Raw genomic sequence first — 14,621 nt, forward strand, 5'->3', positions numbered from 1 at the left:
TCGCCATTGGAAGTCAATGACAGGGAGCGCAACATCTGGCTAAGCCCAGGAAAAGAGGCAGGATGCGTGCGAGCCAGGTATCATTGTAAACGATGGAAAAAGCTCATCATGATTTGGAGCGGACGGCGGAGCGGCGTTCTCTGGCGTCCCCACCTTGACTCGAGCACCTTGTGTTTCCCACTGTCATATCCTAATCCATGGGAGCCGCCCATGGAGGTTGAGGATCTAGGTCAGCAGCTGTCATCTTCGGTCTGCTGCTTTTTCAAAAGGTGACGCGAGACAACACTATCAAATATTTGTCTCTCCTTTCCTTTCATTTCTTCTTCCCGCCGGCAGCAGGGAGGTGCTTCTCTAGCCTGTTCTGGGTATAAAAAGTCATGCGTTGACTTGCGATGCATTTATTACAGCTTGGAATGTCGTGTGCGTGTGTGTATTCATCCGTTTTATGTAACATGTTTATTTATCTGGTTATTGTTGTGACTGTTGGGAGCTGATTCACTGTCTAAATACATGGTGTGTGGCTCCGAATCACATGGACATAACTACAAAGTAGAACACAGACCTCTGCCAAGTTTGAAAGATTGTGGTCTGCATATCAACACAAAGGATTCCTGGTAAAGAACATTTTCAGCAAGTTTATTCAGATTGTCACATGTAAGTGAAAGTACCGCACATAACCAAACCACCACTCAATGTAATGTTCATACCACAGCTGCCATAAATTAACAGCACTGATAATTATCTAAATATCGCTAGTGTCAGGAGGAGGAGGCCCCAAAACGGCTTGTTAGTTCAACCCCCCCAAAATTCTTGACAATAATATGTTCTATGTAGCCCCATTAGTTTAAATACGGTATTCTGGTTAGTATTGCATAAAAAAAGGTGGGGGTGGGGGGTTGGGTTAATAAGTACTTGAAAAAAAACTAGTAAAGCTTTTTTCACTGAGAAATTTAAAAAAAGTCAATTTTACAAGGACAGTTTTGAGTACATTTTACCAGTTGTTTTTTTTTTTTTTTTTTTTTTAAGAAAAGGAAGAAAAAAAAAAAAGCTACCCAAGGGTTGATGAAGAACCCAACCATCAGGTTGGGAGACAGCAACTCTACCACCTGAGCCATGCCACTCCTGTTAAGTGTTAGTATATTGATGGTGTCAGCCGGAATCCATTTACCTCCGAGAGACCAGTTTTTGGTCTCATTTTGGACACACCAGCAATGCAGTAGAATGGCAAACAGCAAGAGTGGCATGGCTCAGGTGGTAGAGTAGCTTTCTCCCATCCTGAAGGTCATGAGTTTGTTCCTCAATGCTTGAATAGCTTTTTTTTCCCTTTAATAAACTGGTAAAGTACATTTTAACTCTCCATGTAAAATGTACTTAAGAATTTCTGAGTGAAAAAACGTTACTTGCTTTTTTTTTTTCCAAGTAAAATATTGCTTTTTTTTAATTATTTTTTTATTTATTTATTTTTTACAGTGTATAGTGGAAAATGAGTTAAGCAACAAAATCCAACATTTTAATTTTAATCAATATCAGAAGGTAGCCATTTTGTCACTTGCTGCAGAGTGAAAATGACATCACAGTTGCTCGGGTCTCAGGTAACAGCCAATCACAGCTAAGCTTCCGAGAACAGATGAGCTGTGATTGGTCGTTGCCTGAGCACTGAGCAACTGTGATGTCATCTTCAGTTGACAGCAAGTGGCAAAATGGACGTCCCCCTGAGATGGATCAAAACGGCTGTTTTTTGCTACATAAGGCATATTACATTTGTGGAATATGAGTTACACAGCAAAATCCAGCCATTAATCAGAATGTCAGGTTTTGGCAAGTGAGGTCACATATCACATATTAGGGTCAAGAAATATTTAAGGTTGACTCCCCCTTTAACATTGCATCATCAAAGAGAGCAAGCCATTTTAAAGCATTTTAAGCCCGCCACCAGTGATATATTTTATATTGTATGATTTGGTAAAGGTTAATACACTAGTATGTAAAAGTTATTTTAAATGCAAAAATAAAATGATCAATTTTGTGATTTATGACAATTTTTCTATCTTACAAAAAAAGTTTATCAAGCTGGATGGTCTCTGAGACAAATAGATGATGGTCATCTAATAAATGTGCTAAGCACTGTACGTTAAGACAATTTATACAAAGTCTCTCTGCAATGTCTCATTGGGAGTTATGAAATAAGCAAACACTTGCAAGCTCACTACTAGTGTGCTTTGCAGAATCCTTCTTCTACTGATCTGATTTGGTCTGGTTCAACATTGCTCTGCTGACTGTCTGACAGGCCAGATAAGTAGGATCCAGATGTGTTTTTGCAAGGATGAATGTCAGAATGGGCCAAGAAAACTTCCTAAGCCCCCGCATCCCAGGTAGGACTGTCTGGCTGTCTGTCTGAGGCACGCGACTCCCCCAAGTCTCTCACATGAGCTCAGCTTCCAGGTCGCACAACACGGGCTCAAGTAATTGACCCAAATCAAATGCTGAAAAAAAGTGTGCCCGGGTCAAGCTTTGTTCTTCGACCTTAGTTTTAATACTTCCTGCTTCCCAGTTTATCATTCAGGATGTTTTTTCGGTCCAGACAAGTTCATCATCTAGTCAAGCGGACTAAATCGGTGCCGGGCAAACTCACTGCAACGTTTTCGGCATTATTTTTCTTACCAAATGTCTTTTGTGTCATCAAAAAGAATCTTTGTGGGTGAGTAAGGGTCACGGCTTCTTCTCCTGTAGCAGATGTTAGTTGAGGCAACTATGCGTTTATTATAGATTTGATTTGTACAAATTTATGAATTAAGCAAAGTTATGACCTAAGACACAATGCTTATCTCTCAGGAATATTATTTTCTTTTGCACAGGCTCACAACACTTTTCACACCAATTTCACGGTGATGCACACGCAACGCCGATTGAGTGTATATGTGCGGGACCTTCACTTTCCTCTGAGGTCATATGTTTGTGGTCTTGTGATGATGTGACTGACAGGACCCAAGTGAGACGGGGACCCCCTGAATCCTCCCCTCAGCTGACCGGGACCTCCCGTACCGTAAAGCGTTATCCGTCATCCTCTGGGCCCATCACCTCCAACGCGCTGCCCAACGGCAACACCCATGGAAATGAGCACAGGAACTCCCACGGACAAAGAAACGGGCATGACTACTTCAACCCTCACAGGCCCACCAGTAACAACCAGCTCCATGGGCCATTCAACAATGCATTATCGCCAGCAGGTAAAAAAAAAAAAAATGTCCTAAATCTCTCTACACGCACAGTTGACATTTGTGCACAGCCTTGCCACGTCAAAACAAACAAAACACCGCTGAGGTCAGAATACATCCTGACACATCCTGCTGTGTCACTGCTAACTGGAACATGGGCCACAAGGAAGAAAAAAAAAACAAATATTGGCAGCTTCCCAGACTGTACTTCACGCCTGTGCTCAGCTGTGCCGCTCATCTGCATGCTTGGCTTTGCTGAAGTGTGAGCAGAAGTAAACATTTGGACATTATTGGCACCCAGCCCAGTCCCACATAAAGAATATAGTTGAAGTCCATTTTATTGGATAACTTTAGTGCAGTTGAAGTCAAAAGTAGTCAGAACAAAGGGGGTATGCTTGTTGATCTCTTTTGATGCTTCTTGGGAGTATATCAGCCCTTTTCAGTGCTTGTCACCTTCCTCAAATAGTTGTAATGGATGCTGTACACTGATCTGTCACACCTCAAATAGACCCCAAAGAAATTAGCTAGCAGCAATTACCTTTACTATAACATGTGATGCCATGCACCAGTGTCGTACACATAATTACCACAACACGCACCTCCTTCAAAGCACACATGACATCTGTAAAGCTGACATTCAGGGCTTCATTCAGGGTAATTCTTGTAGTCACGTGGGGTATTAAACAACAAGAGGGTTGATTCTCTTTTGTTATTGACTACAGCATTTCCTCATAAAGTACTCCCTGCCTTGGTTAATCACCAAATGCATTGTCCACTTGCATAAATAAGCACCACACCTCAAATATACCCTTAAGAAATGAAGCGGCATCCTTAACCTCTGTATTGTCATAGACGTCATTGCTGAAGCACGTTGGATGAAAATTACTTGAAATTATGAAACAATCATGTCCACTGAACTCTTCCCCCCTCCTCAGAGCTCTGAAAAAGTCAGCCACTGCTCTTTTGGTGTTAGATGACAAATTAGCTTTTCATTTTTATTTGAAATAGCAACTTCATGTGCAGTTAAAACAACCCATTTATCTTTTTTCACAAGTGTTGTCCAATGTTTTACAATAAAACAAGATTGGAGCATTGAAGGTCTATGCTGTTGTTATATAAAAAAAAAAAGATTGGGAACAGTCCTTCAGGCTTTTTAAAAATCTGTTTTTTCCCCCAATAAAACATACTCAAGGTTTCAATTTTAATAGATGTCTGGTACTCACTGCAGTTCCATCCATCTACCCTTTTTGTATGGTGCTTGTCTTCATTAGGTATAGGTATATATATATTGCGGCTAGGGATGTAACGATATCCAAACATCATGATATGATATTAACACGATATGAAGGTCACGATACGATATTGTGGGGAGGATACAAAAAAAGGTCACAATAATCTAAAAAAAATGAGCTCATACTAAAAAAAAATACAATATTGTGTTTTGTACATTACAGCAATGCATATAAACAACCTACAATCTCTAATAACACTTAATACTGAGGTACTTGATAATGCAAACACATTGAGTTACTCCACATATTGACTCGGTTCAAAAGCATATTACGTGCCCCTTCATCTGACCATTAGCGTGGATTTTAAACATAGAAGGGCCAAAACATGCTTTGTGAAAATTAACTGCACTTAAAAAAATAGCCACCAGAGGGTGATAGATCAGCCTGAAATCAGCCTGACTTTTTTTTTTTTTTTTAACAGATGTACTGCTTTTCATATCGTGACATAACGACGACAATATCTTGTGGCAGTTTTAATATCGCAATATTACGATATTCGTGATATTGTTACATCCCTAGTCGCGGCTGACTTTGGGCGAGAGGTGGGCTTCATCCTGAATTGGTGACTAACCAACTGCAAGGCACATACACTCATTCACCTTCATGGTGGAATCTCCAATAAACCTCACATGGATGTTCTTAGAATGTGGGTGTAACTGGAGGGAAAAAACACACAAATACAGAGAACATGCAAACTCCATAAAGGAAGACCGAACCTGAGATTCAAACCCCGAAACTCAGACCTGTGAGACAGACCTGCTGACCACTTACCCATCATGCTGCCTTCAAATTATTTCTTTGTATACTTCTGTTGTCCGTGTTTCCTAAGAGCAGGCATTCACTTCACTTACCCTCACCTCTCTTTGCCCCCTTCACTCATACACCCATCTGAAACACCCTCTCGCAAAGATAAAGGCCCTGGAGACTAGCCACCTATCTGCTCCATGTTTTCTGGCCTGCAGTGCGGTTGCTCATTCAGTTACAGCGTGCCAATGTCGATTATCGGCACACGCCCTTGTGCACTTATAAACTGCCCGTTACTCCGCCAACAGATGAGTAGAGTGTCACAGTGAGGCTGGAAGAAGGAGGAATGGAGCTTGCCTCCAGTCTAACTCTGATGTTGCTCCTTCTCAACCCGCTGTACGTGTGCTTTCCAGGCGCCAACCTCACCTCCAACCTGGACCGCATCAAGATCGTCTTCACGCCCACCACGTGCCGCCGGGTATGCAGCAACGGGCGCTGCTACAACAGCTGCGAGAAAGGAGACGTGACCACTGTCTACAGTGAGACTTCGCACCAGCAGCAGCTGCAACAGCAGCAGCAGCCAAAGACGCCGGGCTTCCGACTCTGTGAGTGTTGAGTTCAGGCCCTCAAATTATCACCGATTTCTTATCTGCTGTTTTTGTCACTCCTTCTCATCTATTCACTTTCCCTTGCCTGTTTTCTGATTCTCACACACAGTCCCTACATCTCCATTCTTGGTCTTTTTTTACAGACAAAATGGGTTTTCAGTGTCATGCTGTCTCTCCTGAATACCATAGTTCAGAGAGCAGGAGATGAAAAAAAAAAAATAATCTTAACTGTCAAACAGAAACAGAGGTCGGGAGAACGGGAAAGAAAAGGAGTAAGATTAAAAGCAGGGTCTCTAAAGGAGGGCTAATCTCCCCAAACACCCACACACATGCACACTTAAGAGATGGTGGTCCCACGCTCCCACCACTTATCCCCATCTCTTTGCGGTTTACACCTCGCTGTTAACCATTTAACATGCTCTCTGGTAGAGCGCGTTAGAATGAAAGAGGAGAACGGGCGCGCCGGTAAGACAGAACGAGCAGCATAAACAGGTTTTTACAGGGATTACATTAAATTTGCCATTTATCCGAGGCGCTTTGCCTCCAATTCACACAGTAGTGTCCATGGGAAGGGAAGGGGTGGTCAATGCCAAGTGCAAAGGGTCGTGACCCTGCATGTATTTATTTCTTCAGCCGCAAAGGTCCGACTAAGGCTCAGACTAATTACTGCTCGTGGATTAGTGATGACGGGTGCACATACCACACACATACATGACCTCACTACTTAACATACATACATTACATAAAAACAACCTTTACCTTACGGTGCTATTATATGTACTGTAATATACCCTTACAATAATATGACAATCTGATTAATATTACATTTGTGGAATATGAGTTATGAAGCAAAATCAAGCCATTTTTATCTATCACAGGGTGTGGTCATTTTGCCACTTGCTGTCATTTTAGGATGACATCACAGTTGCTCAGGTCAGGCAACGGCCAATCACAGCTCACCCATTTTCTGAAGCTAAGCTGTGATTGGTTGTTACCTGAAACTAGAACGACTGTGATGTCATTTTCACTCGACAGCAAGTGGCAAAATGGCCGCCTACTGACATTGATAAAAACTGCTGGATTTTGCTGTTCAACTCATATTCCACTCACACAATATTTACCATGATACAATATTTAAACTAATGGGGCTGCACAGAACATATTAATGTCAAGATATTTGTTTTATTTTATTCTTTTGGGGGGGGTGAGTTCCCCTTCAACGTTTACTATAACTACAACTAGAAAGGTAGTCGTGGGCACGGTGGATCCCAGCCAAAGATTGCACCTATTTATTCACACAAAAGTGAAATTTTATTATTTAAGACAAACCATGTTTCCATTTTATGCATTTTTGACTGATATTCTATTTTACCAGAATTTCTAGAGAACATATATGTATTTATTTGTGGCCCTAATACGCCGTCGTACATTTCTCCTCATTATCATTAAAGAAATCTTGTGACTGTGAATATAGTAGTGATCCATCTTGGAAAAAAAAAAAAAAAAAAAAAGGTAAAAGGATGCATTTCTGGGCCTTTGCGTTGTCAAATTCAACCCTTGGACTGGAAAAGTTTAAGCTTATGATTGCGCTTGTACTGTATCTTGAATTGGTGCAAAACTGCCTCTGACCTTGTTTTTCAAAAAGGGGCATTATAATCTTTGCAAAGGTGTAATTTTTGGATCATATTGGCGTGTGCAGGCCCACTGAATGAGGTGTCTGGTGACTGTTGGATTTTGTGAAATAATATGCGGTGATTAATTAAATATCTTCAGCATCTGGCAGCAACATTGTATTCCTGCCACCTCCCCCCTTGAGAAAATCATTTTGATGTCCCTGAAAGCCCACCTTTAATATGCACAAGTAAAACGTCTAATAAAAGGAGGCGGTTTGCGTCCTGTTATCACTTGGGCGTGCGTATTCATCAAGGAATGTCAAGAGGACCGCAAACAGTTATCTCATGCTTTTGTTATGCTCCCGACGCTGGCGCAGTTTAAAAAAAAAAAAAAAAAAAAACCTGGCTGTGTAATTATAACAGGCTTCCTTGCTGTACTTTAAAGCATGACATCACATGGGGTCGACGTCTGTTTATGGGGTGAGAAACGTGAGCATGTGCTTTTCTGTTTGCTTGTTTGAGTGTTTTTTGAGTGGACGCACAGATTGACACTGTGTGAAGTCTACATTAGATTTATGAACAGTTTCTGCGACTGACCTGACACAGACAAGTGCAGACCTGCACTTTAATAGCCCCCTTGAGCTGATACTATAGCCAACATGTCTAATCAGAGGAGGCCTTTCCCTACTCCTGAACAGTAACATCGGTAAGACATTTCCACACCAATACTGATATGTAAAAAAAAATAAAAAATCTCTTTTTAAGCATAAATTTTGCCCAAAATATACACAATTGCCCTATACTTTCGATTCCCTTAATGTTTTGTCTTCTCCACATATTCCATCTGTCACTCTACTCCGCCTCCTGGCTCGCAGTGTTAATGAATGCCTTGTGACAGAGGAGCTTATTCCCATCATGCCAGTGAGATCCAGCAGCATCTTCCTGCCTGCTGTTTGCAGCTGGTTTAAAGTGTTAGCACCTCCATGAAGACACTGCACAGCATGCCTTCCTCTTTCCGCTCATAATAACTAATCAAAGTCATTCAAATTTGTAGATGAGTGTGGGCTTAGTTATGGTGTAAGCTGTGCTGACACATGCCCTTCATGCCAATACAATTACAATTTAACTACTTAAAGCAATTCAGTCAAATCATCCAGCTAAAGCTGCCTTTTCCTCTATTTTTTTTTTCCATAGTTGCAGATAACATTTCATATTATGTAGCAAAGTTTAACGTGAGATTATTTTGAGTTTCAAGGCCATACATTTGACTTCTTTTCAGGTTTATAAAGCATCCATTCACCGAATGGCATTTTTTTTCCCTGCCAAAATTAAATATAAAATCTTAAAATAAGTCAATAAAAAGTCATTTCATTTATTATATTTTTCCATTAATTAATTAAATTGTGAAACAGTATCAGAAAAACGATTGCATTGATCTTATTTATTTATTGTAGTGCTAATATTAAATAAATAAATAAATAAATAAATAAATGTCACGTAATTAAAATGTGAGATTTAGAAATAATTGCAATGAAACTATTGAATAAATATGAAATCAATTACTGGTAAATAAATAATTACAAATATAAACACATTTATTATATTCCATTAATTATTTAAAATGTTCGATGTAATCAGAAATAATTGTATTATGTCCATTTATTTATTTATTTATTTATTTATTTTAGAGCCAAAATTAAATAGTTCTAAAGTCAACTAAATTAATATACAGAACAAGGGCTAATACTAGATGCATTTTGTACTTCCTCCTACTCTTTTCTTTCTTTCTTTCTTTCTTTCTTTCTTTCTTTCTTTCTTTCTTTCTTTCTTTCTTTCTTTCTTTCTTTCTTTCTTTCTTCTTTCTTTCTTTCTTTCTTCTTTCTTTCTTTCGTTCTTTCTTTCTTTCGTTCTTTCTTTTTATTATCTGTATGCTGTTTATGTTTATATATTCAAATAAAGCAATTAGTCAGTTTGTAAAAAAAAACACAAAAAAAACACATGAAATGCTAGGAATATGCCAACTATTGATTACAGATACTGTGTTGTATCTTGCAGAATGTACACCTATAATTACAACCCAACCTCTTCCTTCTCCACTTGTCTTCTTCTCTGCAGTCTTTTGTCAGATCCCCTGTCTAAATGGAGGCCGTTGCATTGGCAGAGACCAATGTTGGTGTCCAACCAACTCAACTGGGAAGTTTTGCCATTTGCCAGCTCAGCCTCACGCAAAGCCCACCACTCACAAGGACTCCAGAAACTCTGGACATAAATCTCCTTCTCACTCCACATACACTCTACCGCTTTCCAATCAGCAAGGTAAGTGCACACTTCTGCAACCAATGGAAGGGTAGCTCTTGCAGCACAGCCATATGAATCTTTGCATCCGCTGTCCTTGAATAACTCACTTAACATCTTAGGGAAATAGTTGGCTTTGATTCCATTGTTTCCCGTCACAGGATCCGTTTCCATCTGTCTTGGTGTTGCTGTTTTATTTCTTCGAAGCAGAAGCTCTGAATCAGGGAATGTAAAAAGCTTGTCAACTGTGCCAGCATCCGTTTTGAATTTCAGTGACAGTCAATAAAAATGGAAACGTGTGAGTCCAGCGGCCATAAAATTGTGTGAAAACACACAAAAATAGATCATTCTTGTGAGAGTGTTATAAATGCATGGAGGCAAATGTCATGTTCAAGTGCTCTTCATGAAATGTATTTCTTATGTCAGAGTTTGATTCATGATAGCGGATTCTGGGAAAAAGCCCTGGAACTCCATAAAGATAGATAATTCTCCTTAAGTACGAAGGATATGAGCAATTTTTCTACACATTGCAACATCTTCTCTCATCCTTCAAATCCGTTTGGCCTTTAACATTTGATTTAAACCTACAATTTTCTATTTTCTGGGACTTGTTCTCTATCAAGGAGCTTAACTTCAAAATTTAGCTGTTTGATCCATGAAGTCCACGTCTAAGCCTTTCTGTGACTCTACTGGTCTCTCGCTATCTCTGTTGTTGTCACACTGGGATAAATTCAGAATTAATAATTCAAAGTTAGATTACAGGCATAATATGGATCCAGAGAAGTATAATTTTCCAACAGATAATTGAAATAATATTCAACTGTTAGGTCATAAAAACAGTTTTAACATATGACGTGGCTTTTTTTTTAATCACTGCAAAATCTACCTTTAAATGCCTATTGTGAATGTTGTCAGGTCCTTGTTAGAAAACAGAAGTTGTGCAAAATACGAAAACATGGAACAGTTGGATGTGCATTCAAAAGTTTAAAGAAGACCAAATTACGTTTACTGGTAATGCATTTTATTTCAGCCAAAAATTGAATATCCTAAACTCATTTGCTTCCAAAAACGTATACATACGTATTTTAAATATTACCATGGTCCCAACATGGTATTTATGTAAATGTTTAGAGAGCATACTTTGATGCAGCCTCTGAACTGAAGAGAACACTTGAAGCATTAGGAGTTATTACAAAAACGGCCAGCAGCTGTCAGCAGAGTATAAGAGTTCAACCAGGGCCAAGTTGCTTTCCCCACTGTTTAAAACAGATTTGTGAATAATGATCAAACTTAGCTTTCATTTAATGCTAATTGCTACAAAACGGAAACAGATAGAAATAGACTTTTTTTTTTCTCTCTCTGATGAAAGAATCTAATCTAGGTTCCATGTTTTTATAGCAATAGAACACAATATTCTGTGGGCCTGGCAAAATGGCTGGGAGTGAATGAGTTAAGTTTCTGTGAGAAGTGTGTCAGTTATATATGTTTCTCTTCCAGTTTCACTCCACCCATCCTTGGTCAAAGTCCACATCCAGCACCCGCCGGAGGCCGAGGTTCGCATCCACCAAGTGGCTCGGGTCCAACCTGGTCAGCGGTTGCCTGCCACTGAAGGGGCTCACTCTGTCCAGCAGCGCTCTCAGCCTGGCAATGGCCACGAGCCCGCCGTTGAGCACGGCGGCAGACTCGTATACACCAGCGTGGATGGCCACGCCAGAACACACCACCGTCAGAACGGACAGGTGGGAAGATGCTTCCAGGAGACAGTTGACGGACAGGTATGGTGCTCATCGGTCTCTTGTAGGTGTTTGTTGTATTATGTTCTTATTGCTTTCTCTTTTGGGATTGGTCTGTGGTTATGGTACATGTCATCTCCAGGTTTGATCAGGCCTGACCACACTGGTCAGTGTAGTGTTGCACCACTTCCTCAGGCGTGGGCATGTTTTCACTTAGGATGCAATGAGAAGACTAACTTTCGGCTTAGAATGTGCTCTTTTTCAATTGAGGTTCAGATGGTATCACTCGCAAGCAAGACATTGAAGCATTGGATTATTCAGGAAGGACTTTAAATTTGATCCTATATGCTAACTAGCCGGTAGCCAGGTGACTGGTTTACATTTAACAGTGGCTATATTTTGCTTTAACATGTCCACTTGTATGATGTTTAATGTTGGAAAAAAAACAAAAAACGAACAGATGCAAGGTTTTTGTTAACTGTAACTTTGATGACGCCCTCTTTAAACAGACTTTTGCCATTTAAACTTCTTTTGGAGACCATTCTATCGGACGCAAACATTTTGTCCTGAATCCAAACTTTTTGTAAGATTTCCTACTAAATGGTCATTTTCCATAGTCAGCCACACTGGAATTGTGGCTCCAGCCTTACACGAATGTTTGTGTGTCTTAGATTACAGCTCCCATTTTCCACAGTTGTCCTGACTTCTTTTGCCAGTTTAGCCGTTTGGTGTTCTCCAAAAGAATGTTTTCTGTTTTCGCTTGAATTTCATAAATCTCTACTGGCCAAAATCCACACGGTTCTGCAAGGAATTTCTCCTAATTAGCCAAATGTCCATGTTCCAAATGCCAGGAGGTTGATAGTGAAACCAGTCCTCCAAAGAGCTAATGTCTTCCTGCTCTCTCTGTCCTTACAGAATTATAGACAAGCACCTACAATTTTGCCAAACTTTTTTTCTGAGATTTAGCACAGATGTGTGTTTTTGCAGTGTGGTAAACCTCTGCCAGGCCTAACCAAACAGGATGATTGCTGTGGAAGCGTGGGAGCATCCTGGGGTCTCAACAAGTGTCACAAGTGTCCAACCAAACCAGGTTAGCCACCACTGACCAACAGAAATTGAGCTTCACCATAGATCCATGTTCCAGTATTAAATATTATACTCCTTCACTGGCTTCAGGCCATTTGTATACCCGATGCATAGGATGCTCGCAATTGCATTGAAAGGTCGCGTTACATAAACAGATAAATACCATAGTTGTGATGTCCGCTTAGTGTTCATCTCCTGGCTTACACAAATTTGCTACATTTGTATTTATATGGAACTATTTTTACCAGCTGTAATGTCTCAAAAGAAAACAAGACCACACAGATAGTAGGGTGATTCGGTTGTACTGATGTCTGTAGTGTTCGTTTCACATTTGGATCCACCGTCATAGTTTTTGCATATTTTGCCATGACCAAACCTAAACCACTTCAATTGACTGGCGACCGGTCCAGGGTGTGTCCTGGCTGTCGCCTAAAGTCAGCTGTGGTAACCTTCACGTTATTCACGACCCTAATAAGGATAAGCAACAATGGATGGATAATCCATAACCAATTACGTGATTTCGTCACATTCCAATCCATCAAATCAGAAAATTGAAAACGGATGCAGGCATTACTGGATCTTGATGTTAAACAACTGTTAGAGGATACTGTATGAATGATAAACAGCTGAAGATGCCAGGTGGGACATGTTGTGGTCATTTATGACCATGCGTTTGTATTTTTTCCTGTGGTTATATTAGTTTCTTCATATTCTGGTTTTGTCTGGCACAATTACCCGAAACCGCAAGATGCAATTGGGAGCTTTTTCTCTTTTTAAGTGGAGTTTCCCTTCCAGATTTTAGTTTATTGTTGCCTTTTTTTGTCAGTGGCAACCATTTTCATTTTCAACTGCAGTTGTTTGTAATTGGTAGATATTTAAAGCATTTATCACCGGCCTAAACACTACTGGGGACTGGGGAGTAAGGATAATTACCGCAGTCAGTCGTCATTAGATCTGCGAAATGACTGCGTAACATGACTATCCCCAGTGTAGTAAAAATTAAGTGTTTTTCTTTTTTGCTTCCATAAAAAATGAAACTTGGGAACCATATGAAAGCTTGAAGATGAGCGTCTGAAGCAATTGCCACCCACCCAGTGGGCATAAGGAACCAGTCATTGAGGAAATGAACAGGCATAATTCAGCTACTTTCCAACCCAAGCTGCGGTAGGTTTGAGAAACAGCAGCAGGCTGGTTGCATGCTGACAAGCCGGGTGGGTGGTGACACCTCTCACTGTACACAGAAACTCTTACTCGACCTGACAGTCCTGTGTGGTATATGGGGAGGGGTGCTAGATTGTGTACCCGCACTGGCCCAGGGGGACTTTAGCAATTGAGGCTTGGTAGAAAGCAGCAATAGTGGCACATTTGTTATATGTATTTTTTTCTTACTTGCATTGCAGCCAAAGCCACAAATGTCAGTTGGCTGTCAAAGTCCTCAGGCTGTGTTTAATATCTAACCAGGCCTTAATCAAAAGCAGACATCATCCCTCTGCATCCCCTCCATCCATCATGGATCTATTCTTTTCTCGTATCCCGCTTCTCTCCGGGCAACACTCTCCCTGAGCTTACAGATGTTCTCCTCTGGTCCTTTGAAGTTCCGACTAGAAGCACAAACGCATGCTCCTTTTTGTCATGTTTGTGGTATACTGTAGGCCTGGGTCCCAGGTCACACGCATGCCGCGGAGAAATGGGAAGGAAAATGAAAGAGGGGGAAAATGAAGTCATATTCGCTGTCCCTCCAGTCTTGGAGGGAGCTTTAATAAGAGAAGTGCTTTGAATTCCTGAGTGTTATTGTTCTCACTTTAGACACTTGGCTAGATCTTTAAGCTGCATTCCTCCCACTATGGCCTGTGTTTGACAGGAGTGATATGGAACCAGGGGAAAACGGCCCCTGAAAAACGTTGTTGCTCTTTTGTTCTGTTTGACTGTGAGAGGGTCAGTTGTCAGTTTGCAATTTGGAGAAAGTCGTATAGCATTTGTGTGTCCTGTTTAGTATGTGATAATGCATAGTTTCTATTTGAAAATGTGGCATACC

The 14,621-nt window shown here is 40.5% G+C and overlaps 1 protein-coding gene across 3 annotated transcripts in view; it reads left to right on the forward strand.

The window, feature by feature from the left end:
• LOC144031247 (latent-transforming growth factor beta-binding protein 2-like) overlaps window positions 1-14,621 on the forward strand; it is a 101,367-nt gene that overhangs the window by 37,836 nt on the left and 48,910 nt on the right. For 2 of the 3 annotated variants that reach the window (XM_077538166.1, XM_077538167.1), the window contains exons 4-8: window positions 2,983-3,227; window positions 5,665-5,856; window positions 9,588-9,788; window positions 11,265-11,542; window positions 12,488-12,590. In XM_077538166.1, the coding sequence (XP_077394292.1) occupies window positions 2,983-3,227; window positions 5,665-5,856; window positions 9,588-9,788; window positions 11,265-11,542; window positions 12,488-12,590 (1,019 nt within the window). The remainder of the gene's footprint in view (window positions 1-2,982; window positions 3,228-5,664; window positions 5,857-9,587; window positions 9,789-11,264; window positions 11,543-12,487; window positions 12,591-14,621) is intronic. The other variant, XM_077538168.1, reaches the window with a different exon arrangement.

This window comes from Festucalex cinctus, chromosome 12 (genome assembly GCF_051991245.1).
Source record: "Festucalex cinctus isolate MCC-2025b chromosome 12, RoL_Fcin_1.0, whole genome shotgun sequence".
Taxonomy (NCBI): domain Eukaryota; kingdom Metazoa; phylum Chordata; class Actinopteri; order Syngnathiformes; family Syngnathidae; genus Festucalex; species Festucalex cinctus.